Source organism: Oreochromis niloticus, linkage group LG14, assembly GCF_001858045.2.
Source record: "Oreochromis niloticus isolate F11D_XX linkage group LG14, O_niloticus_UMD_NMBU, whole genome shotgun sequence".
Classification (NCBI taxonomy): Eukaryota; Metazoa; Chordata; class Actinopteri; order Cichliformes; family Cichlidae; genus Oreochromis; species Oreochromis niloticus.
In genome coordinates, this window is record NC_031979.2 from 21,492,191 (window position 1) to 21,520,166 (window position 27,976).

A 27,976-nucleotide genomic window follows, 5' to 3' on the forward strand; every position below is an offset into this window, starting at 1 on the left:
CAGACAAGACAGGGAAAGGGGGAAGGGAGGGGAGGAAGGAGAGAACAGCGGGGAGACGTAGAGAGAGATGCCACGTGGGAGACTGAATTAATGAGACACAAGCTGTGTGACAGTATAGCTGTGTGTCTGTCTGCCGCTCTGCCTGCATGGCTGCCTAATTATATGTCTCTTATTCGTCTTATGATGCATGTTTCCAAATGTGAGAATGAGCGCATGCATGTGAGGACGAAGCAGGGCGGAGGACAGGTGTATGCTGTTTTTACCTTTTTTAGTGTCCTTACCATTAGCTCCAATAAGCGCCAGCTAAAAAAACGGATTTACAGAGTAGATAAGGAGACAATAAGATGCTAAAAGTATCGCAAGTGGAAGCTTTAAGAGAGAATTATTTCGCATGGCTGACACAAGTGTCGATACTAACATGAAGAACTAATTACAAGAAGAGGAATATCAGCATCTGGTGGCTTAACAACTTGACGGTAGTTTTTTTTGTGAGTGACATCTTGTTATATTTCATATGACTCTATAAATAATGCGATAAACAGAAAGTATATTTTAAAAGTTCAATCTTTGCAGGCAGCTTTAAGCTTTCCCTTTCACTTAATAATGTTATACATAATTACACCCCTGATGAGTTCTTATCTCTAATTTCACACTGTCAGGTTCTATTTCTTTTATTATTCACTGTTGTAAAGATGATGGCCTGTTCAAATGCCGCACCTATAAATGCAGATGTCTACATGTATACTATGCAAAGGGTTCTTCCCAGGGTATGATAATTGGCTGCTAAGAAAATAGTTGTCATTTTTAACAATGCAGCTTATTTTCTGGCAGCTGCTCCTCACTACCCGTCTCTCTTTCATATTCTCCGTCTCATCTACTCTTTTGTCCCCTCCCCCAAACATCCCTCCTGCCTCAGGAGTTTAGTTCTCAGTTTAAGACATTTTAATAGCTTCCTTTTCTAAACAAACCAGCTGCCAGAGGACCAGATAGTATCTCTGACACAGAGCGCCTCCTGGAGGTCATTTCTTATAGACTAGGGCAACCACGGGAGTGTGGGGAGTGGCATTTCCTCATCAGCCACACAGGCTGCTGTATTGAGTCATCAGCACTAGATGGCATTGGCAGTGTGTTGTAGCTCTGAAGTCAGTGCTTCCTGTAACCTCACCCAGCTCAGTGCAGAGCCAGACAGAATTTGTGAAAGAGTCCGCAGTATCTTCCTCTTTGATCAATAATTCTGCACAGGCACATTCACAAATGAGAGCTGTGATGCAGTTTTGCAGTTTTGCAGTAGGGCAGTCTGTTTCATCACATGAATCACTTTACCCTGTAGATTGCACAGGGCGAGGTGGCGGAAAGGAAATCGACCTCCTTGAGATGGTCTTACAGCTTTGTTAAGAATGCATTCTTTTCAGGTATTGTTTGGCCACAGCTGCTGCAAACTGGGGATAAACTGTGCATTTCTACAGCCGCGTAAAACACTGTCGAAAAAAGCTGAAAAAAAGTTCTCACTTTAGATCTCGTGTGTCTTCCTGTTTGTGTTGTGATGGTGTGCTGCGGTGACACACTCGAGCTCTGAGGTTTTACTGAGAACAGAACATCAGGATGAAAAAGCACTATTACAAGTGATATCATGTGATTAATGTTAGTAAAAGTACTACACAGCGACACCTGAAACTGCAAACATTTTCTTTGCTTTATCTCCCCTTAGCACCTCTCTGCTGCAAGCTCCTTTTCAAGAACTACCACAAGTCACCTGAACAAATGTTGCAGAAACATATGTGTGCAGAAAAAAATGCTCCTTAAATTATCCCCCTAACAAACTCCTAAGAAAGTGATCCCATCGTATTTATCTGGGGGCTTGGAGCCTTAAGAATTCCTCTCCTGACTCTGTCCTACTTCAGCTACTCAGGTCTTTGAATGTCACAAGTGAAACCCTGCACGTGTGCTTGCTGTGTGAGAACGAGGAGGGCTGTTTAAGCAACAATGAGGTTGACCCTGTGTTGCTCTAGTTGCACTATGAGTGCCAGGGGCAAAGCTATAGTCTGTTGAGAGCCAAGTGCCCTTGATTGACAGGATTCTTCCTGTTGTGGTATCCATGGGAACAGGTTAGTGTTTTCCCAACTAAACTCTTTAGAGTTCTGCACCACATCAAACACGGCTGCTATGAGTCAGCCTCCAGCTCTACAGGGAACCTAACTATAGCAGAGCTAACTGCTTACAAGGCAGTGTGCAGAAGTTTTAATGGACTGTGGTTTCCTACTTGGCCTAGTTGGCTGAGGTATTCGAAGTCTGTAAAATGGCTCATGTTTGTCTTTTGCTAAAATAGTTTACCTCTGTGTGTTTGCAGCATGCACACTGTCATTAAACCTGCAAAACTGTTGCTTTGTCACTTCTAGTGTTTTTTAGTAGAGTAACAAATCTGCAGAGGGGTTATAGAGACTGAGGCTCTACAGCTGGAAAACATTAACTCCACAGAAAAATGGCAGCACACTGCCCTGCACACCCCAGTGATGTCATCTATTATAAAAGTTCAAACTTGCACAAAACATAACCCCAGTCACATATAACCCTACAAAAGCACATGTAAGCACACATACAGTCAGACATACGTAAAGACATATCGCAAAGATAAAAATAGACGGGCACCATTTCCAATTCAGGAGGTTAGTAAGCCACAACGTTCCAATACCACTTGTTATAAAAGGTTAAAAGTTTTTGCTTGGAAATCCCCAAAAATTACAGGCTACTGATTAGCTTATGTGTGATCCCAATAGTGTCTGAATAACTTCTGTTATTTCTCCTAAAGCCGCCGTCAAAAATAGCATTTAATTTCCAAGTTAAATCATCTCTCCTTCTCCTTTAAGACAGAAAGTGAAGTGAAACACCCATAAAGCATGATCAAATAATACAAGACATCATAGTGTCAAACCAACACGCTTCATTTCTCCTAGTGTTACATGCTTCTTATAGCATAGGTTTTATCAAATCGTGGGAAATAAATATTACAAAAAAGTTTTTAAACATTTTGATATTTTTAATCACCTTGTTATCAAAAGAAATGTCAGTAAATATAACATGTCATTATTTAAAAATATCAAACATTTACTTAGACTCTTTAGAGGATAGTTCGAAAGCACTTGTTAGCGTAGATGTGCAATTGCTCCTTTTAGTAGAACCGTACTTACAGAAGCGTAAGTGTAATATTTGGAAACATTTTGAAAGTGTGTGGAAGGAGTAAATGAGAGTACAAGATCAAGATAGCTGTGTAACATGGAGACTTTTCTGTCAACTAGAGGGCATGGCTGTGTGGGCATATTTTCATGACAGGACCATTGTGGAGGCCTGGCATACAAACAAAGCCCATCTCTGTGGTTCTGTGTGTAATAGCCGCGCTGCTATAAGGCATGTTCATCTGAATATCCTTCAGCGAGAGGCAGGGGACTTGGAAGCAGAGAGGCGGCGGTGGTGGGTGCGGTTAATGTTTCTCTCCACATAGTACATTGTACTGGTCATATGCACTGTCATCTCTTACTGAGTGGGGCATGTTAATATTTGTACACTGTGTGGGAGAGGAATTGTAATTTAGTACGTGCAAGAATCTATGCGTCTGTTTTTGTGTTTGTGTGTTGTGGTGTGCACAACGTGTTATATTTAGCTATGTAAAGCATTATAATAATTAGCATTTATGTGGGTGGGGGGTGTGATTTTTCTGCCACTCTGACACGGTCATTAATGACCTTAATCATGACTTAACAACATCACCATGGTTACCGCCTACACTCTGCAGGGAACTAGGAGTGTGCAAACGCCTGAACCTGTAGATTATGTGTCTCCTGGTTATAATTCTCCTGATGGGCTTATACATAAACACACCCAATTATTATATAGTAAAGATAGAATGTGTAAAATAATGTCCCATGTGACCCATGGTGCTATTCTTCCTATCGCAGTGCTTCAAATATGCAACATTGTGAGCTGATTGGTTATAGTGTAGTGGAATATTCTAGCCATCCATCCATTTGTCCAATTCAGGGTCATAGGGAGGGCTGGAACCTGTTCAGAGAGTATACTCTGGTCTCCACTCTGTTGCAGGGCTAATAAAGAAAGACGGGAAATCGAATTACAATGCCTAATTAATGTACGCAACCCCAAACCTGTTTTTGGACTGTGGGAGGAAGCCAAAGCACAGAGAGAAAACCCATGCAGAAAGATGGAGAACACGCAAGGGCCTCAGCAGACCGTGGATTCAAACTCGGCAACTTTCTTGCATTGAGGCAACAGTGCTAACCACTAATCCACTGTGCCGCCCATCATGGAAAATTACTTTTTCAAATCTGCCTTCTTTCCTAAGGAGCACTAACTATTTGCTATTATGATTTATTTAGTGCTTTATATTTAGAAGTGAATAGAAGGTGCTTTAGGCTGACTGTATAGTCTAAAAGGTGAATACTCAGGTGTATTCAAGGGCAACTCTTCTGTCTATAAAAACAAGTCTGTCTTTATAGAAATCTATGAGAAAATGCTGCTGTTCATTTGCTTACTGACCCCAGTAAACACATTCCTAATGAGATAATGGTCTCAAACATTAGTTCAGGGTCTAAGAGAAAATGGATGGTTAATTGTCCATCCATCCATTTTCTCAATCACTTACCAATTTCTGTGGGCGGAAGGTGACATCCTGGAGACTTTATGCATGATAATTAATTTCACGCATGAATATTAATTGTGTAACTTTAATTGTGTAACAGTTGCCATAAACTAGGCAATGATGCAGGTCATGCTTTAGGGTGTATTTTTGGTGATTGACATATCACTTTCTTATGAGCATGCGGTTTTCTCAGTTTCTCAGAAAGATAGAGCGAATCTCGTGATGTTGTTCTTCTAAAACTAAAGAGGGCAACGATCATAAACGCTGCTAAAACAGTGCTGTTTCTGACTCTTTTTTTTTTCTCGATTGATTCTTGTCTATCTCAGCCTCTCAGCTAGTGGTACTTTGCCCCAGCTCAGCTCCATTTTTGAAATATGTAACATTTATAGTGATAATAACTGACAAAAATGGCAGAGAACAGTAAACCAAACACAAAAGTGGCAAAACTCCTCTTCAACAACCTTTGCCTGACAATAGTTACAAGCATAGTTTCCTAAAATCTATATTTTGGTCTGCTTCTGGTTCAGCAAGTTCAACTGGCAAGAAAAACAAAGAAGATTTTATAATAAGAAGAATTTCAAATTGCTGTAAAACATATGAAAACCATTTCGTTCTGTGAATACACATTTTTTGTTTCTTTCAGTTAAGCCAAACACTGTGAAAATGGAACATGAACAATAAAGCAAGACCAGATGTTTTGGCGACATGAAAAAAAAAACGGCAAAAGTGATCGTCACTGGCACTCAGAGACAGCTAAAAGTAATTTAATAGATTTTTTTTATGTGGAATACTTCGCTTGGTGTCCCAATACCTACCTATGTGCTAAAGTTAATGGAAGTTCTCATCTGTTCTCTGCAGCCCTCTGCAGACTTTGCCCGTAAAGCCACCCACTTCCCACTTTCCATCCACTTTTCGTTCAATAGCCTCTCTCACAACTCCACAACTCTCTCCACTGAACCTCACTCTCTGCCAACCTCCACTTTGGAGCATTATGCAGGATGTACTGTAGAAAACAAATGCTTACACATCACAATCACTATGCTCTTTCTTTAAAAAAAAGCAACAGTTTATTTTACCTAATCAACCAGAATGTAGGATAACATATCTGTGGCTTAGCTCATAAACCGCAATAACACAAACAGAGCCAGTAGAGCTCTGACTTGAAAAGGACTGGTGTAATTGGGAGACAAATGGAGAAGGACATAGCAGCAGAATGAAAATCAGGAAAAAAAAAGATGTAGGTTTGTGTGTGCAGGAGTCTGTGTGTATTGCAGCTGGTTCTGGTCAGCTGACTCCTATTGCTGACTCTGATTTGTTCGATGAGCCCGGCTGGGCTGAACCATGCACAGCTGCAGTCGGTGTGTGTGTGTGTGTCTATTAGAAGAGGGAAAGAGAGAGGGAGAGACATGTAAAGCTGCCAGTGTGTTAGCTCAGCAGCATTAGGAGCGGGACACCGGAGCAGAGCAGTTCAGCGAAAACAAAACTGTCAAAGCAGGACTGGGAGAAGTGAAATTGGAGAGGAAAGCTGGGACGGGCACAGGGAGTTTAGGATGGAGCTTTAGTTACTGCATTGGGCTTGAACCGAGTACAGCAGCACTGGCTGGACCAGGGGCTGAACTGAGCTGTTCAGGGCAAACTGCTGTGCCTCAGTTCAGGTGAAGCTAACACTGCCAGACGGAGTCAGGACAGGCTGGACTTGGAGTCTCCAGCTTTGGATTATGGGTTGCTCGGCCAGTGTGGTACTGCTCCTGCGCTCAGTGGGCGGGGCCGACTGCGGTCACATGTGTTCACGACAGGACCAGCTGTCAATGGATGCTGCCACGCCCACCTTAGAAGGTTATACCACTACCACCCCACCTCTGACCATCGTTGTAATGGTAACCAGCACCAAGTGCACCTCAAGCTTCCATGCATGCATGTGTGGGCAGTTAGTGGGAACTTCAGCATGTTCCTGTTGTGTAATTGTGTTTTTCATTACAGTAAATATTTTTGCAGATTTTCATATTTATTGAATACCTTAAGGTAAAATTCTTGTTTATGTTTCTCTGTTTTGTAATATTACCTTCTGCATACTTTTGGACTTCTTCTGCCTCCTGCCCTCTTTTTAATTGCTTCGCTTTTTTACCCCCTTTGTCTCTCTTGCTGCTTTTGATATATGATCAATGATTGGGGCCTGGCTTTTTCCCCTCACAGCTGAGAGCCTAAAGGACGGAAATGGAAAGAGGAGACTAGAGAGGGGGTTGATAAGGTCAGACATAAGGAATCTAGTTTCTGTGGGAAAAAATCTGCTTTCTCTGCGTATGGTGTACAGAGGAGATGATAAAAATAGCTATTTAAACAAAACCATTACTGAGATGTTGGGTGGGAGATGTTTGACTGAGTGAATCAATGACTGCATGAAAGAATCTATGACTGCATGGATAAGAGAACTGCCGAATGAATGAAATAAAAAAATAACTTGTTTCTCCTTTCTGACTGTTTTCATTACGTGTCAGCCATCTGTTTGGTCTCTGCACCAGCTTGTCTTGGCCAGATTCTTTTTAATTCCCATTGTGATCCCAGTTTCTGTAAGCCCAGTGGAAAAAATGTTAGACATTTGGCAGAAAAGGGATCTTTACAGTCCCCCTTTCTGTTTCTCCTTTTCCCCCCGTTTCACTCCACTCCATAAACCCTTTCTCTTTTGGTGCCTGTTTTCTGGTCTCTGCAGTAAACGAGAGTCACAATAGTTTACTTTGCAAAATCATCTTAGTCAGCAGATTCCTGCGAGTAAAGGAGCATCAGCTGATCTATTCAGGCCAGGTTGTGCTTGAAACTAGTGCACTTGCTCTGCATTAACTAGTCTTTTTCACCAGCGTGTTGTGTTTCCAGGTCACAGTGAGACATTTGTCATTGCCAGCAGCTTTGCCAAAATCTTGCTGTAAAATGTGCAGCTGGAAGCCTAAATAAAAATACAATGCCACTTCCAAAAAAGCTGGGATGCTGTGCTAAATGTAAATAAAAACAGATTGCAGTGGTCTGCAAATCTCATAAACCCATACTGTATTCATGATAGAACATAGAAAACATATCAAATGTTTAAACTGAGAAAATTTGATGGCAGCAACACATCTCAAAAAAGCTGGGACAGGGCCATGTTTACAATATTAAAGCATCCCCTCTTCTTTTAACAACAGTCTGTAAACCTGCTGCCGGACGTCTGGGAGAGGAATATATTCCTTCTCTTGTCTGGTTTAATAATGTGCCAAATGTTTTTAATCAGTGAAAGGTTTGTACTGCGGGCAGAATCTGGACTCTTCTATTAAAAAACCTTGCCTTTCTTACGGTTGACGTGATGCGTTTCTGCATCATGTTTATATATGGCTCCTTCTTTAAAATACATTTGTGGGTGGCATGGTAAACCATGTATACACATAGTGATTTCTGGAGGTGTTGCTGAGCCCATGCAGGGATTTCCTTTGCAGCACCATGCCTGTTTTTAATGCAGTGCCACCTGGGACCTGAAGATCATGGAGCTCAAATACTGATTTTCATCTTTGTCCCTTGCGCACAGAGATTTCTCCAGATTCTCTGAATCTGTTGATGATACTATGTACTGCAGATGATAAGCTACTTAAAGTTATCACGTTTTGATAAGTTTCAAAATGTCCCTTCTTTTTAGTACTTACTTCTCCAGTTTAGTTGCTCCTGAGATTTGTTGCTTCCGTCAAATTCAAATCGAGTTGCTGTGAATAAAATATTGGTTTCTGAGATTTGCAAATCGTGCATTCTGTTTTGATTTACATTTTACATTTACATTTTGTTTTTAAATGTTGTTTTGGGTTATGAAGCAATTGGCAATAGACACCCATACTTATCAAATAGAAGTAAGTCAACCGACTGTCACTTTTGAGCCCTTTCGGGTCACTGAGGTCTCTGGAAAATGGCCATCCAAGGCTCTTGTTTGTACTACTTCAGGTTTCTGCCAGTTAGCTTTATTAGTTCATATAATTTTACAAATCTACTTGTTTAAGCATCCACCAATGCACCTAAAAACAATAAAAAATAAAAACAAACAAATTGCTGTCTTCATTCTGTTTTGGTTGTGACAAGTGTGAAACTGAGGTTTACAGGCCACCGGTGTACACTGTGGTAGGGCCATTATTCTAAAGCGATTACATTGCACAATCAGTATTCACATTCACTTATTGTAGAAAATGTGATCTGGACCAATGTAAAACTGACTCAAGGGTTATGAAAAGTTTGCCAATTTTTTAATGCTGTTTCCAGTTTTTGATTGGCCCTTGAGCCATTTCTCAACATTTTTGGAAAAACTCCTTTGTGACCGTGAAACCGATGTCATAAATTTGTTATAAATATGTCATAAATATGTCATAAATATCTAGAAGAACCTCCATCCCTCCACCTCACTATCCAAGTATGACACGTTGTCTCCTCTGCCACACATGTGGTGGTCAGGCCGGGCTACAAATTCTCCAGTTTCCCCTTAGCCACTGTCAGTCCTCTTCATACTCTAGTTTCTTTGAGTGACTTTCAATAATGTGTCAGCGATTAACAAAACAAATGGGAAAATATGTGTCCATTTGCTGTGAAACCAGAGCTATTCGTTTTCAAAATGGTCCTCACACAGCTGAATGGAGAAGCTAAAAAAAGATTTTAAAACATTTGATTTGCATTTTGCAGGAGGCATGAAAGATGCTCATTGAACCACTAACTCCACACACCAACTTGCCCCAAAAGAAGCAGAAATGTTGCTTTTCATGAAATGAATGGCTTCTCTTAGAAGTGTCCCCATCAGTTCCACCATGTCTCTTACCAGACCATGTATTGCTATAATGATGTAAAGCAGATGGCTTATGTCTGGGTTCTGTTCCTCTGTGCTGTCTCAGCAGCTGACTCTGTCCCCCTCTTTCTCCCTTTCTGTCTCACTCTCTTAATCCCTATCAGTCTCTCACACTATTTATCTTCTTCTAAACTCCCTCTCCCTCTCTGTTTTTGTCACACTTTCTCACATCTCTCCCTTTACAAGATAACATCCTCTTGAATCTGTCTAGCAATCTACAAATGACACAGACCAGCTTGCGTACATGATGTGCAAAGCGGGGAAACATAATTTATCTTCCTTTTTTTTTTTTTTTTTTTTTTAGCCATCTAGCTTAATAATATGTCATCTTACATTTATTTTCTTCTTTTCTCTTTTAACTAATTTAGACGGCTATGTTCATGGATATGCTTGATGAAAGCCATAGAGTGTAGTGCTCTATTTGCATCCTCCATACAGCTGTAGTTTACCAACATCAGCACCCACTCTTCCTCACTCCTGCCAAGAGGAGAAGAAGAAACAGAGTGGGGGACTTACGAAAAGTTGTTAAAATCGATGTTTAATAGGTTGAGAAAGAAGAAAGAAGAGAGCTGGGGAGACACAGAGTGAAAAAATAAAGGAGTTTTCTGCTGTTTGATGAGCTGAGGAAGCTATAGAGGAAGGAAGGGAGCTGGTGTAGAACAGGGGAAAGGAAAAGGGTGAAAGAAGGGGAGGATGCAACTGCTGCTTTTTAGTTCTGCCGACATTGCCGACTGGAAGGAGTGCAGCACTAAGAGTGTAATCTGTGTTTCAAAAACGAAACATCAAAACCATGAAATTAAACATGCAACTGGATAATGTTTTAAAGACATCTTATAAATTGCATTTACTTGCTCAAAGTAAAATAGAAGTCTTTGCATTTGAGACCTTTGCATTTCATACTTTTGTATGTGACCTGACTGCCATCGAGCTTGATTGTGTGGGAACCTGTCTTCACACTTTAACCTCAATACATGCTAATCAAGCAAAATCATCTACCCACACCCAGTCACTGTCTAGATCTTACGGCCATAGGTGAGGATAAGAAGGTAGATTTTATGTCTAGCTCTCTCCTTACCACAACAGACCTGTGCAGCGTCCGCATCACTCCAGATGCCATGACAATCTCTGCTCTGATTTCCCCTCACTCATGAACAGCGGCCCGAGATACTTAAAGTCTTCCACTCGAGGCAACAACTCATCCATAAGATGGGGTGAGCATTCCACTCTTTTTCCAGCTGAGGACCATGGTCTCAGACATGGAGGCGCTGACTCTCATCCCAGCTGCTGCAGACTCAGTTGCATACCACCCTGCTGCAAACTGGAGGTCACTGCCTGATGAGGTCAGAAAAAGCACATCAGACAAGATGTGATCCTGAAGCCACCATAGTGGAGACAGTTCACCAACTGGCTACACCCAAATATCTAATTGGCTATCTCCCAACCCCAACTGGTCACGGCAGATGGCTGCCCCTCCCTCAGAATGATTCTGACAGGGGTTTCTTCCTGTTAAAAGGAGGTTTTGCTTGTCACTGTTGCCAAGTAGTTGCTTAAATTAGGTTATTTGATTGTTGGGGTTTCTCTCTATTATTTCAGGGTCTTTACCTTACAATATAAAGTGCTTTGAGCAACTGTTGTTGTGATTTAGAGCTATATCCATAAAATGGAATTGAATTAGATAATTAATAATGCATACTGTGCTAGAGAAATTGCATTTTATAAGTGAAATGAAAACTTTCAGGGAAATACAACCTGTTCCCAAGTGAAAGGACAGTAATGTGCAAAGGTCTTGAGCCCTCATTCAATTACATTCTGCTAGGAAGACAGGAGGCAGGTGCACACACACCTGGAATGCATCATATAAGAAACACAGCCTAAACTCTCTTAGGCAAGCTTTTGTGTAGTTTATTAAAATAGTCTATAGGAATATTTCTTCAGCTTACTCCAAAACTCTTCTTTGGATGTTGGCTGATCCTATACTGATTCACACTGCTTGAGGGCTTTAGGGAGGCCAGTCCATGACTGATAGTTTTCCACCATGTGGTTTTCTTTCCAGGGATTTTATTGCATTGGCATTGAGTTTGGAATCATTGTCATGCTGAAAAGTTAAGGTGTTGCCAGATGCTTTCCAGATAGTAATGCACTGGATCAAAATCTGATGTTGCTTTTCTGCCTTCATAATTAAATACATTTTGACAAGATCCCCAACAGCATTGTCTAAAATGCTGCCCCAAACTATGACAGAGGCTCAGCTGAGTTGTACAGATGGCTGCAGGCACTCACTGCGCTATACTGATGATGATTTGAACCAAATATTTCATATTTGGATTCAATGTGACTCACTGAAAATGAATGAAAAAAGCAGACAATGTCCAAAATAAAAAAGTGAAAATGTGAAAACCTTCAGAAAGCTTGGAGAGTCTTTGCTCAAGACCACTTTAAAAATCACAAGACAAAACAAAGAAATGAGAGTTGGCTCAAGACAGTCGCACAACACTGTTTAACTTGCAATGCTAATAGCATGTCCAATTGTAATTTACTATATCAACACCAGTGTGTTGGTGTTGGAAAGTTTCTAGTATTGGGGCTGGAGATAACGTGCACAGTCTTCTAGGAAAGCACTTTGTACGACAACATGCTCACTGCAATTCCTGCTCTCTTTTACCTGTAGAGAAAGAACATAAACATGGAGATTGCCTGGCAGTTGTCTACCTCTTGATTTATACAGGAAGTCCAACATTTTTATTGCTTTTCATCACAAAGCAATTAAAACATGCAGAATTTGTAACAGTGGTGAATATAGATACTACATCTATTTTATTCCTGCTGTACTACGTGGCCATCTGCTCTTCGAGGACTTCCCAAATCACCTTCATGCATCCAGTTAAAATCCTGCAAAACCATAACGGTGAGATCCCGTGTAACACCTAAGCAGATACATATGTTTATATATATCATCAAAATTTGTTTCCTCTTTAAAGATCTCTGTTCTGCTATGAGGTTTGAACTGGGGAAGTCAGTGTGCGTGGGTGTGCGCGTAAGAGCAGACGGAGACGAATTGCTTCTGTGCATTCATGTGTTAACTGTCATGCATTTCAGTGTGATTTTTTAATGATTACCTCAATATGTTTCTATATCCTTACATATGTATGTGTGTATTGGTTTGCAGACAGTCTCGTGTATGGATCCAGACAAGCTTTAGAACAGGAAGTTAATGGTTTGCATGCTTTTTTCCTATCTGCATGTTTTTGTGTGAGCAGCTGTTGTATAACTGATAAAAGCAGACAGAAGTAGATAAGATGGTGAGAGTTTGACTTTGATTATATGCGAGTACATTATATTGTTTAATTGTTAAAAAAAACAGAAAGAGGTTCCCCAATTGTGTCTGTTTGTGCAGTTACCAGCGTGGAGGTTAACCCAGTGGTTTTCATTGAGCTATTCCTTTACTTTATCTTTGCTGAGGTGTCTTCGACAATATCGAAACTTTCATTGTGACGTTTGAAAAGAGGTCAGCCCGGTTGATGGATATCTTATTTGCTGGGGATTTTCTGACTCTGTGCGTGTGCGTGCATGTGGTTGTGTGTGTGTGTCGGACATCAAACATCTACTTCCTCTACATCCACGTGTGCTGACACAAACTCATAAACCTACTGGGTGATACTTCCACTTCTGAAAGAGCACATGCCTGCAATGTGTGTTTGTACAGTTCACATTTAGTCTAGTTTTTTTGTTTTGTTTTGTTCGGTAGCGTAAACTTTGGACGTAACTCTGCTGGCAATGAGCTTCAGGAGCAAAATCACCTTCAGGAAGAAAATAAAGAGTAAAAGAGTGCGATCGGATTTCAACCGGCTGAGCATTGTATGTATTTGTTTCGCTCTGTCTCTGTGTTCTTACCTTAGTGCCTTAGTCTCACATTGTTTTTAAGGACTCTTACAAAATGTCAATAATTTCTCTTCAGTGACTTACATTAGCATCAGTTGTGGTCTTAAGTGCAGTATTTAAGTATTTTAATGTTGATTATTGTCCTGTGTGTTTTCTTATTAGGTGCCTGTAATTCTGCAATATTTACGGTGTTTTTGAACATTAGTTCGCTTGAGCAAGGCTCTGACAGGAAAAGGCAGTGAGAAGAGAACATGTAGAATTTAAAGACGCGTGAATTAGATGAACTAATGGTACATTACAGTATCTGATAGATGTGATCGGTTAGTGGGGGGGGGCAAGTCTTTTCCCTGAAACATTAGCTCTGATGTCACATGCGTCAAAATGGAGTCATAGATATGAAAATGTCAAGCTTAATCTACCGCCTAGCTGTTGTGTTTCTCTTTCTTTTATTTACTTGAATTGCATTTTGATTAGCTGCTGTTGGGGGATTTTTCTTTAAAAACAGTTATTAAGGTCAGTTTACCCAGTTGTTTTCAGGTATTACAACTTAAGCTGGTTATTTTTTCCTATTTTTAGTTAGTCTGTTTTATGTTTTTTGAATTTGTTCACCCATAAATGTTACAAAACGTTGAGTTGTTTCCACTGAATTTTTTAATTCAATGGCCGAAATGGCTCAAAATTCTTCTTCAACTAACAGTTTGAGTGGCAAACATTTTCAGTTTGTGGCTTACCAAGAGCAGGGAAGAAAAGGAAATTCTCATGTTTGAGAAGCTAACAGCTGTACCTTTGCATGTTTGCGTTATAATTATTATTAAGAATGTTCTTTGACTATAGAGAAACAAGAAGAAACTGAAACTGCAAATCTAGATAATCAAAAGAACTTTAGGTCTGGAGGGATATGAAGCATAGCGATCTTTAATACTCTGCGAGAATGAATATTAAAACTATAAACTGTGGTTTAGTTAAAGGAGTAACAAGACCAAGGAGTGTCGCAAGTCAAGGGATCACCTTTTGTAGAGTTACACTTCTACATGTGCTCCATGTTGATAGTCTGCCAAGAGGCCTGTTCTAGCTGTGAAGGTGCTGTAACTGTGCTGGTTGAAAGCCTCAGTCTGCATTATGCATGTGAATCAAACCAGAGATCATTACTTCCTCTGACTTTCTGACCACAGCCTCTCCTGCTCTCACTTTGCTGCTGTTGCTGCGCCGTTACTATTCTCTAAATGACAGAAGCTATTTAGTCCATCATAAAACACGTGTAAATAGTATAGTTCTGAATATCTTTGAAGAAAGAGAAAGTTAGACAGCGGTCGACTGCTTCGCAATTGTTAAAAGTCATGTGAAGGACTGCAAACCCTTATAAAAGAGTTGGGCAGCTGGTCTAGTATGGGCGTTGTGATAATCAGTTAAGTTCTCGTTTACAAAAAAATTCCAGCCGTTTATTTGCTGGTGTAGTTTATCTCTGTGAATAGTCTGGGGGGTTTTTTTTGTTGTTGTTGGTTTTGCTTTTTGTATTATCCAAGTTTACTTGAAAAATTAGCCTTCACATTTATGAATTGTTCAGTGGGGTGTGTCAATGTCTCACTTCACCAACACATTACTTCCTCTAAAACGCTTTTAGATCCTAATGATGTCATGGCACAACACAGGAAATGTTATGTACATAGCTATTTTTCTCTTTGTAGGCTGCTCTAAGTGAGTGTTTGTTATAACTCTTACTGTTTGCGTCTGTATGTTCTGTATTTTGTAGGTTTCTATGTGTCTGTTGTTGACTCTGGTGATAGTAAAGTTTAGACCGTGTAACATGTAGCTCATGAATGACACAACCTTGCTTCATTTTTACCTCCTGTGACCCCGTCAGCTAAAGTATGAAGTAGAACATTAAAACTAACTTTAATTTACGTCGATTCTTTGGTTCAGAAATAATATAAAGTGCTATGCAGAAGTCTTGAGTCAGCCCTTATTTCTTTATTTCTTTATATTTTGCTTCCAAGGAGTCAGACTTTCTTGTACTTTTTTAAGGTGGTCTTAAGCAATAGTTGTCCAGACTTTCTCTCAAAAGTTTTTACTGGACATTGTTTGCTTTTTCACTCATTTTTAGTCCAGCCTTTGTACCTGATCAAGCACAAAAAGGCATCTAACTCACATGATGAACCAGTGTTGCACCTACACATAACAGACAACTTAGAAAAGAGCCCATTTTAAATAGTCTTTAGGCACTTTATGACCAGCAGCCTGTCATGAAAACAAGTAATTTGTTTTCTTTAGTTGATGACAGATGTTGACAGGTATAAAATAGTATTTTTGCATCAACAAGGTGATTCCCAAAATAATTAGCTAAAGCCCTTACATATCACGGCATGATGTGCAGCGTGTCCTTAAAAAATATAAGAGGAAACTGAACAAGTGGAAAACAAAAGAAGTGCAGGCCTAAAAAAATGTTTTGCAGCAGATGAACAGTATCTGAAAGTCACATCCTTTAGATAGAGGAAAAAAATCCAGCAAAGACCTGAGAGATGTAGCTGACCCTTCAGTTGATCCATTTACTGTTGCCAAAGCCTCATCAGAAATGGTCTTAGTAGAAGGTTGGCTTTCAAGAAGCTATACTTAAGGAAGGGAAATGTGGAGAAAAAGGCTGAGGTGTGCCAAATTACACAAGAACTGGGCTCAAAATCTGTGGTAAAAGGTTGGATTGAGTGATGAATCCATGATTGAATTTTTTGGTTCAACTTGTCGTCAGTTTGTACGGAGGAGGTCAGAGAGGAGACGAGAGGTACAACAGTGAGTGTTGTGTCAGTCATGGTTTGGGATTATGCAGGCAAATAAGCACCATTAGCTGTTGAACAACCATGCAATACCATCTAGAAAGCATCTGATTGGTTACAGCTTTATTCGTCAGAATGACAATAATCTCAAATAACAAAAGAATACATAGATAGAAAAACACACTGTTGAACACTATCAGTCATAAATAGGCCTCCCCATGAGCCCGGACCTAAACATATTGAAGCAGTGTAAGATCATATTGACAGAGAACAGAACAAAAGGCAGCCAACAGCCAAAGAACTTTCAATGTACTTCATGAAGCCTGGAGAACTGTTTTTGAAGACTACTTAAATAAATTACAAAAAGCTTGCCTGAGATAGAAAAATGAAAGTGGTCATACAAAATACAGACTTTTAACCTTGTTAGGTTTGGACAAACTTTTTTTGTCTTATATACTGTTTCCATGTATGTTTGCATGTGTTTCAAACAATTGGTGCACCTAGTTCCCATTTTCCCAGCAATAGCAGGATGTAGAGCATCTATTCATCTGCTAATAGGATGGTTGGTGGGTCGATCCTTGGCTGCTTCATTCTGCATGCCAAATATCCTTGGGCAAGATACTAACCCAAAATTGCTCTCCGATGCATTCATCAGATTGTGAATATGTGTAAAGCTTTAATAGGAAAAAAAAGCACTTGCATGAATAGGTGTGAACGGTTGAATGAGGCATGTTGTAGAAAGTGAGTGCTCAGGTGGGGCAGAAAAGTGCTATGTAAGAACCAGTCCATTTACCAGTTATGACTGTGGAGGATGAAAAATTCAAAAGTTTTGTCCTGGCCATGAAGCCTATTTTATTCTTTTAAACCAAAAGAGCCTAATCTTTGAAAAGAGACAGACCTCCCATTCCTATTGTCTGTAAGTCAAGTGTTCATTAACTCTGAGCCCAGGTTCACGGGCTCAGGCCCTTTCTTGCATTCAAACTACCTTCCTTGCATCCTTCCTGTCTTCTTGTTCTCGTTTCCTCATTCTTTGTGTTTGGTGTGACTAACACCTGTAAATGTTGAGCTAAGTGTGATGCCTGAGTACAGAAGACAGGTCTCACAGGTTTGCATTGCATTTTTAGTGGACTCTGAAGAGCATCTGGAAAACCTGCGGTAGTTACTCCCAGCAAGATGAGGACAAATTTTGATCCCAGGGTTGAATATCTAGTATGTGCAGCTCCTGTAGAAATATTACGGTGACACCAAGCAATACTACGCTTCGAATGTACTGTGAAATTTTATTGCCCTACTGACAGCCATCTTTTTCCCCAAAGAGAAGAGATTTGGAACATAATATTAAAGATGAAGCCAATATATACAATAACCGTGGTGATATTTTTACTTCATATTCAGTTCTACTACTTGTCAAAGTAGTTAAAGTACTAATACAGTTTACTGTAAACCTTTGCTGATAATGTATTTATGGTTATACTTCAGTTGGGTTTTGAATGCCACATTCTTACTTGTAATGGAGTTTTATCTTGGTTTACTATTAATTTTACTTAATTCATCTGTCACTGCTGATAGAGGTAAAAGACTGTTTGAGATAGGCTCCCCTCCTTATCTACTTTGCTTTACTTTTGGCATTCACACAGTAATTCTGCATTTCACGTTCTTTTAGCCTTTTATAACAAAACATGTACTTTGGCCATTCTTACGTCAAGTACATCTGAACTTTTCCCAGCCTGCCTGTAGACTCTGAATATGTATAAAAGTCTGGTAACTGTAGTTAGAGGGAATTGCTGTAAGCTAATTTCTTGCTGTTGCTCCAAGTAGGTTGCAAATATTATATAATAATATATTATATTATACTGTATGATGTGATGCCTGCACACTGAGTCTTTTAAGCTCACTCTTTAAGCGAGTTTCATTCTGCCAATAGATGTCAGAGTTTTCTACCATAAGCTGAGCTCATAGCTCTTTCCAGTTATACAAAAATGATTATCGAAAAGCTCATGATTTGTCTATATTTTCAGTGCATCCAGCAAAACCTTGAGACTTTTCAGCCATTAATATCAATGCACGTTTACATATTTATTCACACTTTCACAAATCTGATTACACACACACACGCCTGAATATGCACACAGAGATCTCAGTACACACTCACAGCTCAGAATACATACATACAATCTGAACACGCATACATGGATTTCAATATGCACTGCACACATATACTGAAATACACACGTGTGAAATAAGATACACACAAATGCTACAATAACAAAATAACACCCTCATGCTACAATAACACCTTCATGCTACAATAACACCCTCATAGCCAACTTGGTGTGCTCTGTGGTATTTTATCTAACTGATATCTGACATTTAACCACAAGGAAATATTACTCATATCTGTTTTTTCCATTTGCAGCAGGAGAAGCCTAAAGTAATCGATCCTCTTGACTACGAGACCGTCATCTCTGAACTGGGGGATGAGTGTAAAGAAGACCCTCTCAGAGACCTGCTCCTATTTCCTGACAATGATTTCTCAGTAAGTATGATTCACCGTTAAATGTGATTGAAGCAGACATGTTCATGAACCATGGTTTTCTCTGTCTAGTGTTGTGTTTTTGAGATCAAGAGGCATTTCTGCTAAATAAACAACTAACTAAATAATAATTATTCAAGGTTATCAATACTGAGTTATTGGCATGTCCAAAAAAGAAAAATATGATCATATTACCTCATTTCTATGTAGTTTCCATGCAGCCTGATTGCATCATAATATGTCATGCATAACTGAAGTTTGTGGACGTCAGCGAGCTGTTATTGTAGTGAAATAGAAATGATGAATATATGTATATGTATATGTGTATATATATATATGTATATATGTATGTGTATATATATATGTATATATGTATGTATATGTATATATATATGTGTGTGTGTGTGTGTATATATGTATATATGTATATATACAGGGAGTGCAGAATTATTAGGCAAGTTGTATTTTTGAGGAATAATTTTATTATTGAACAACAACCATGTTCTCAATGAACCCAAAAAACTCATTAATATCAAAGCTGAATGTTTTTGGAAGTAGTTTTTAGTTTGTTTTTAGTTTTAGCTATTTTAGGGGGATATCTGTGTGTGCAGGTGACTATTACTGTGCATAATTATTAGGCAACTTAACAAAAAACAAATATATACCCATTTCAATTATTTATTTTTACCAGTGAAACCAATATAACATCTCCACATTCACAAATATACATTTCTGACATTCAAACACAAAACAAAAACAAATCAGCGACCAATATAGCCACCTTTCTTTGCAAGGACACTCAAAAGCCTGCCATCCATGGATCCTGTCAGTGTTTTGATCTGTTCACCATCAGCATTGCGTGCAGCAGCAACCACAGCCTCCCAGACACTGTTCAGAGAGGTGTACTGTTTTCCCTCCTTGTAAATCTCACATTTGATGATGGACCACAGGTTCTCAATGGGGTTCAGATCAGGTGAACAAGGAGGCCATGTCATTAGTTTTTCTTCTTTTATACCCTTTCTTGCCAGCCACGCTGTGGAGTACTTGGACGCGTGTGATGGAGCATTGTCCTGCATGAAAATCATGTTTTTCTTGAAGGATGCAGACTTCTTCCTGTACCACTGCTTGAAGAAGGTGTCTTCCAGAAACTGGCAGTAGGACTGGGAGTTGAGCTTGACTCCATCCTCAACCCGAAAAGGCCCCACAAGCTCATCTTTGATGATACCAGCCCAAACCAGTACTCCACCTCCACCTTGCTGGCGTCTGAGTCGGACTGGAGCTCTCTGCCCTTTACCAATCCAGCCACGGGCCCATCCATCTGGCCCATCAAGACTCACTCTCATTTCATCAGTCCATAAAACCTTAGAAAAATCAGTCTTGAGATATTTCTTGGCCCAGTCTTGACGTTTCAGCTTGTGTGTCTTGTTCAGTGGTGGTCGTCTTTCAGCCTTTCTTACCTTGGCCATGTCTCTGAGTATTGCACACCTTGTGCTTTTGGGCACTCCAGTGATGTTGCAGCTCTGAAATATGGCCAAACTGGTGGCAAGTGGCATCTTGGCAGCTGCACGCTTGACTTTTCTCAGTTCATGGGCAGTTATTTTGCGCCTTGGTTTTTCCACACGCTTCTTGCGGCCCTGTTGACTATTTTGAATGAAACGCTTGATTGTTCGATGATCACGCTTCAGAAGCTTTGCAATTTTAAGACTGCTGCATCCCTCTGCAAGATATCTCACTATTTTTGACTTTTCTGAGCCTGTCAAGTCCTTCTTTTCACCCATTTTGCCAAAGGAAAGGAAGTTGCCTAATAATTATGCACACCTGATATAGGGTGTTGATGTCATTAGACCACACCCCTTCTCATTACAGAGATGCACATCACCTAATATGCTTAATTGGTAGTAGGCTTTCGAGCCTATACAGCTTGGAGTAAGACAACATGCATGAAGAGGATGATGTGGACAAAATACTCATTTGCCTAATAATTCTGCACTCCCTGTATACTATATATATATACAATTACCAACCCCAGGAGCTAGCAGGCATTTGCACCATTTTATATTTGTGCACTGTAACGATACTAAAGTGTCAAAGCTTTTAATTTGATAACAATTTACTGATGTTTAAAATGCAATATGTTCCACTTTCCATCTCAGCACGACACATTTACTCTCACTAATAAGGCATGTTGCTGTCTTTTCATTATAAAAAGTTATTTATTCTCTCTGGCTCCCTTTAGCTGTTTGTTCATTAGTACCTTCATTTATGTGCTAATGTGTTGCTGCAGATAGAGCCACTGCACATTAAAATACTCTAATTAGCCGCTTGTGGTAAAGGGATTCATTTCCTTGTGGACGCTAGTAGTAGTTCTTAATGCATGACTCTGGTGCTTCTAAAATCTTTGTGGCTAAATGAACAAAGGAGTCTTCTTCGATTTTCTTGATCTCTACAGCCGATAGTACATTTCAATACTTGTCAGGGAAACTGGCTGGGTGGACAGTGAGTATTTGTCAGTGTCGAAAGAAAGGCAGTGCACTCAGCATATGGCTAGACGACTGGACAAAGGCAAAGTGTGTCTGCTTTCATGCAAAAAGATTCAGTGCTGACGTTTTCCATGGATCATAAAATGTACATTTTTATTAATGAAGCTGCTTGATTCTCATGTGAGGTTATTAATTGTAAGGCCAAGCAGGGCTGATAAAGGGAATGCATATTAGATGATTCAACTTGAATTATTCATATTCATGTCAATAAAGCTGACCAGAAACAATTTCATTACTACATTAACAGACCAGCTTTTTGCTTAGTCTTATCTAAGCTATAAATTACTATAAGGAGTCCTGATAGGTCTGAGAGTCTGCTTCAAGCTAAATGGTAGCATCAGCAGGCTAATGTGCTCATAGCGGGAAATGCCTGTGTTGTGTTTACCTACAGCATCGTATATGCTGAATGGCAGCATGTTGGAGGCAAAAAAGAGTAAGTGTGTTGTGTTTACCCACTACAGGAACACACAGCATTCACACCATACAAGAAATACTTTGTCTTGTGATAGTGCTAACTAACATGGCAGAGCAAATCTGAAAAGTGTTAAATCTGTGAATCACATGAGATTCTTTACCTTACAACAGTCACAACCTGTTGTGACTTGGCACTATAAAAATGAAATTGGCTGGAATTGAATTAAATTGAATTCAACATAAGTCTGATTAATTTTAGCCGCAGCATTCTTCTTTTGTCTTGTCTCCCTTCCCTCACCCCGAGCCGGTTGCAGCATATGGCTGCTCTACTCCAGTTCTGCCAGAAGTTTCTTCCTGTTAAAATAGAGTTTTTCCTTCCTTCTGTCACTAAGTGCTTGCTCATCTGGGCCTTTCTGATTTTTGGGGTTTTCACTGTATTATTGTAGGGTCTTTAACTTACAATATAAAGCGCCTTGAGATGACTTTTGTCCTGATTTGGCGCTATATGAATAAAATTAAATTTAAGTGATTTTTTTTATCACACACAACCTGAACAGCATAATTGAATAATCAGTGGAAAGATGAATGAATAATTTTCTAATATCAGTAACCTCTGTTTACCCATGGAAGTTAGGTTCAGCAGCAGTGATCAGCAAGCCGTCCCGTTGCTTTCTATAGAAGCTGACTGCTTTTATTAGCCGTGTTCTCTACATGAGGACATTCTACTGCATAGAATAGTTTAAAATCATGCAGTAATTTTAAATAAATTTTGAAGTAAGGTAGCCCATCGGTCACCTGTCATTATCTACCCTTTATTCTTCCAGGTATCCACAGTGCCTCAGGAGAGACGCACTGTCCAATCAACTGTTCCCGAGGGGGCAGAACTCCACGCTGAATGTCTGCTGGTCAGACAGGTAAGTTGTATTTCTAAGTGTACCGGACGCAGTTATAGACCCTGTGGTTTTAAATGATGTCTTTTAGGTTCATGGTGGTTAGGTCTTTCATTTCAGACTGACCTTAAAATAGGCCATCCTGACACCAGCAGAGTGGCTTCACCATGACTTTAAAATAAAGCAGATGTGTGTGTAGATATCAGTGCTTGTTTCAGATCCTCTAGCCATGATCTCAAGCGCTCAGTAGAGAAGTAGTGTCTCTGAAGACGGAAACTCCCCAGACAGTACCCTTACACCTCACTGAAGACTAGCGTGTGCAACTGACTCTTTGTGTGTGTGCGTGTATACAGTTATGCTTGAGCTAAAAATTGTATCGCTTAAGTTGTCTGTTATATTTATAATTTGTTAATTTGTGACATGTTCAAGGTCTTTTTAAAAATGGGATTAAGGAGAAAAGTTTCACGGCGTTCGGCTTGCAGACAGGATGTGAAAGTACCTCGGCTCTGTCTGTGACTTTCACTGCACCGTACACTCCCTGGGAGAGTACCAGTTCAGCCAAACTGATTGAACGTTAGACAAGTAAAGATATCTTTATATTCAAGATCCCCGGGGAAAGAGTCTTGATTCAGTTCCTTTTATTATTTAAATCTAATGACATGTAGCGCTGTACAGCTTTCTTCATTGTCTGTAAATATTTCAGCTGCTCCAGGTCTGTGTTTCCCTGAAAGGCCATCATTTAGGAAATGTAATATTTAAACCTAATCTTCATCCTTTCCTCTAGGCCTGCAAGTATTACAACTCTGATCTAAATGTGGTCCATTTCAAGTATGATGACTACGCCGGAGACTACCGGCTGCTGCCGAGGTAAAACACTTTGGAAAAGCTCTGTTTGTGCAATTTTTCTCTTTTTTCTTTTAGCTTTGTCTAGAAAATCTTTAACATTTAATGTTTAAATGTTGTTTTGAACAGTTAGATTTTTTCTGTGCATTACTTTATCATTTACAATAACATCCAGCAGAAATGTATATTCAGGTTTGCTTGACTTGACTAATGACGTGCTGAGTTTTTTTCCTCGTGAACACGCAGACCCATAAGTAGCTGCTAACATTGGCCATGACCACAATTTCTTACCCGTAGATGGCAGGTCATTAGGAAGCGCAAGAAGGTGACCAGTGTTAAGTGAAGTGAAAGTTCGTGTTGAAGAGTGAGGGCGTTCAGCTTTAAGAAATAAAAACTTTCAGACCTCCCTCTGTCGCTATTTTGAACGTCAATCATCCGGCCACATCCATTCAAGCAGTTAGTAATTTATTTAAATCAGGCTGTCAGTCTGTCAAACTGAGTTTTGTCAGTCCCAGTGAGACTTACCCAGAGCGGCCCTGCTGTTACTGCTCTCAGCCACAGGAATGTCCCTATGCTATCCCATGGGTTGCCACTGAATATTCTTTCACTCAGTTCACATGACCTCTGAACTGACATCCAGGATGAGCTGCAAAACAAGACGTGTCTTGAACACAAGTACAGTGTTGCGAAAAGAACATTCCATGAAGTTCATTTGTCCTGTCATTTTACAAGTGGCAAACATAACTATTATGTTGTTTGTTTACTGAGCGAACAACTTAACCAAACATTAACAGAACACACACAGATTTACAGAACAAGTTGAGGTGAACTACAGGCTGAGAGCCAGAGTACAGTGCAGTTATACAGCTACTGTATGTGTGCGGCTGTCACCGCTGGACCAATCTTCATTTGTGCTGGCCAGTATTAGCATTCCTGTTCCAGTGGGCAGCCCACAATTACCAGCATTTTTCTAAACATAGTCCATCACGAGAAATCGTCGGACAGCTTTTACGACTCTGTGACTTTTAGTAGAGGGCGGTTCCAAGAGCACGGATTGCAGCCTCGCTGTCTGCAGCTCACGGCGCATGCACAAAGGCATTTCGTCCTGTGGCTCGCACACAAAGATGAGCCATCCTTTAAAGTCAGTGGAGCAGGACTGAGTAAGGGGACTGCCCATTGTTACCTCCTGACAGAAAACGATGGAACGGAGTCAGCCACCCACACTCATTTGCACAACTCAAATGCAGCTCATTAAATTAATTCCAGAAGTCATTTTCTCGTTTCGTTGGTATATTTCATTGCCAGAGAGCCATATTTTTTCTCCATCATCTTCCTGACCTTTCCCTGTTTCCTTTTAGGAAACTGTACAAAGCAGAGAAGCTGCCATCCCACTCTTTTGAGATTGACTATGAAGATGTGGACAAGGATGAGGTCAGCAATGATGATCTTCTTCTCTGAAATGCTTTTGAGAGTGAATCCATTACATACTGGTTACATCCCGAGGCTCATGTTTAAATTAGTTTACTGCAGCCTAAAAGCTGTTAAAATGGACTTTGCAAGATTGGTTATATTTACAGGTCAGTGGGAAGCTGTAATGAGCATAACTGGATGGATTCAAGGAGTCTAGAAATTCTCCTTTCCTGTATCGATCATGTGCTCCCTTGTGCCAGAGGAACGAATGGACAGTTAATGCATCTTTAACTGATCACAGTGGTTGTTTTGTTTTTGCAGGATACCACCTCTTTGTCGTCATCCAAAGGAGGAGGGGGCGGAGGAGGTGGTGGTGGGGGAGGCGGAGGGATTGGTGTGTTTCGTTCGGGCTGGCTGTATAAAGGGAACTTTAACAGCACCGTCAACAATAGCATCACTGTTCGGGTGAGGAAGTGTCTGATGTTATCTGTTTTCATGCCCACGTGCATTTTTTTCTGTCTGTCTTTTTTCACTTTTTTTCCCACCCAAAATGTTTTACTTTATTTTCTGAACTGTTACAGTCTCTTAGAAATTGAACTGCGACTTTAATTGGTGACATACTTTTCAACATGATGAGAAAATATCCACATTATCCCATTGTTAAAGTTCTTATTCATTTACTTCAGCTAGGGAAATGAATTTGAATCATATTTCTGTCTTGACAGTCATTCAAGAGGAGGTATTTCCAGCTCACCCAGTTAACAGATAACTCCTACATCATGAATTTCTACAAAGATGAAAAGATCTCAAAGGAACCAAAAGGGTGCATCTTCCTCGACTCATGCACGGGTGTGGTACAGGTAGGCTTTAGTGCATTCCACATGTACATGCACTCTACCACAAAAGAAAAAATGCAGCACGAACATAGATAAAAAGCATCTGCACTCTAAAATGTTCTCCATTAGGTTATAGACTGATTTAGGGGTATTTCCAGACATAAAGCTGCACCATGACACAACCTGCCACAATCACAGGCTGCTCACTATTACTGCCTTTGCTACAACAGTAAAAATAACTGAAACAAATATTGGTGAAGGTATAAATGTAGAGAAACTTTATTAAAATATTTATTTATCTATCGATCTATTTTCTGCTGTGTATCTGCTGTGGTCTGGATCGAAGGGGCAGCAGTCCGAGCCCACACCTCTTTCTACTGAGCTTTTCTGGTGGCAATCAGAGGTTTTCCTGCCAGCTGAGAGATCTAATCTATCCAGCGTCTCCTAGGTCTGCTCCAGGGTCTCCTCCCATTTAGACATGCCCGAAACACCTCATGTAAGAAGCACCCAGGAGGCACTCTGGCCATATTCTCAAGCCGCCTCCTTCCACTTGGTGGGAGGAAGAGTAACAGTTTCACTTTGAGCTCCTCCCGAACGAGCGTGCTCTTAATGCTGAGCCCAGCCAGCCTTCGAAGGAAGCTTATTCCTGTTGCTTGCCTCCACAGTCTCAGTTTTTGGTCGCTACTTGAAGCTCCTGGATATACTTGAGGGTACGAATAAATTGATGGCGTCAGTTTTTGCTCAGCTCCCTCTTCACCATGACAGACCTGTACAACATCCACATTACTACAGATGGTACACTAATCCGTCTGTCAGTCTGCTCCTCTCTCTCATCACTCCTCGTTCAACGAGATCCCGAGATACTTGATCTCCTCCATCGGGGACAGAAGCTTAGAGCCAGACTTCCTCACACTTCAGGAGGTGTTAATTCTAAGGGATGAAACATCTGAATAATCTATTTTAATGATTTCTGTTATGAAAAGTATGAATATGTTTTTAGACTTAAAAGTCATAACATGATCATGCTAGCGAATAATGCTACTACATTTTTTAAGAACTTGTGCATTTCATAATGATTAAATAATTATTTTAATATATAATTAATTATATATTTCAAACTTGAAGTGAGGTTGTGTTGTACATAAATTGCGAGCACCAGAGCAAGGTTACCTGTGCAGACATGCAATAATAAAACGCAAGCTGCAGTCCAAAGATGATCTACAGACATGCCCTGCAACACTTGTATTGTGGGTTAAACTCAGTTTATGATTACAAACTACTTCATATTTTCATGTATATATCCATTAGCTGTTAGTGCAGTTGACAAAGCAATCCAGGTAATAAAATGTTTAAAAAAATGACATGAAATGATGGTGGGCCCTAAGCAATCACGCCCTTGGCTTTCACAACTTCAGGTCTTAAAACAATCGAAAAAGGTGAATTAAAAACACCATTTTTATAGCCTGTAAACATGTTTATAGCTGCTGTAAAACTGGGTATTTTAACATTTTTAACTAATCTCTCTGGGGACTGACTTACTTTTGGAACCAGCGTCAAGTTAGTCCAAGAAATAGAGTTTTAGGGCTTCTACATTTGACCATCATTTTTCAGTCTGCAGGTTACTGCTTATATTATAATTGTGTGATCTAAGCTTTAATTTAAAAAGCCCCGTGCTAGAACACCTATTAATAAAAGAACCTATTAGGATAAAGCAGAATGAAAAGCACTACTGGCATTACCCTCTGCACACTACTGAAAAATGCATGCAAAATACACAGAAAAATGGCCTACATTCAAAAACTACATGTGTAGATGCAAAAACGTATAGCATTTTCCAAGAACTAAACCTGACCAGATTTTCCTTTCCGTTCATTCTTTCCCTAAAGAACAACCGCCTAAGGAAACATGCCTTTGAGCTGAAGATGAACGAGGTTACATACTTCGTGCTGGCCGCAGAGAGCGAGCAGGACATGGAGGAGTGGATTAGCACGTTGACCCGTATCCTACAGATCAGTCCTCCTGAAGCACCAGCTCAAGACCGCAAGAGCTTGGAACTCAACGAACACCGGCAGGGTGAGAAAGGGTTTATGTAAAAGCAATGAAGGTTTTTTTTTTTTTGCATAATCCCAGCATCTGGATAAATTATGGGCACGATTTTATAGTCGATGTCAGCAGAAAATGTAACCTTTTTCTCTCTGTCTGACTAAATAATGTCTGTCATCTTGCCATGACCTTAATGGGGAATTTCTACTGAGTCCATCACTTTCGGTAAATTAGATCTGACACCTAAAAGTGACTCCACCTTGGTTCAGTGCATCAGATGTGGTGATTAACAATCCTTGTGTGCCAGTTGTGTGAGAGGCAGAGCATGGATCCAC

The 27,976-nt window shown here is 40.1% G+C and overlaps 1 protein-coding gene across 7 annotated transcripts in view; it reads left to right on the forward strand.

Annotated features, from left to right (window-relative positions):
- Positions 1–27,976, forward strand: part of dock10 (dedicator of cytokinesis 10) — a 65,322-nt gene that overhangs the window by 13,538 nt on the left and 23,808 nt on the right. For 4 of the 7 annotated variants that reach the window (XM_013274780.3, XM_019345091.2, XM_019345092.2 and 1 more), the window contains exons 1-8: positions 6,080–6,525; positions 18,549–18,668; positions 22,444–22,533; positions 23,294–23,376; positions 24,711–24,783; positions 25,084–25,227; positions 25,488–25,622; positions 27,485–27,671. In XM_013274780.3, the coding sequence (XP_013130234.1) occupies positions 6,367–6,525; positions 18,549–18,668; positions 22,444–22,533; positions 23,294–23,376; positions 24,711–24,783; positions 25,084–25,227; positions 25,488–25,622; positions 27,485–27,671 (991 nt within the window). In that variant the 5' untranslated portion in view covers positions 6,080–6,366. Of the gene's footprint in view, positions 1–6,076; positions 6,526–13,117; positions 13,344–18,548; positions 18,669–22,443; positions 22,534–23,293; positions 23,377–24,710; positions 24,784–25,083; positions 25,228–25,487; positions 25,623–27,484; positions 27,672–27,976 lie in introns of those variants that run through there. The other 3 variants (XM_025898165.1, XM_019345090.2, XM_019345089.2) reach the window with 3 other exon arrangements.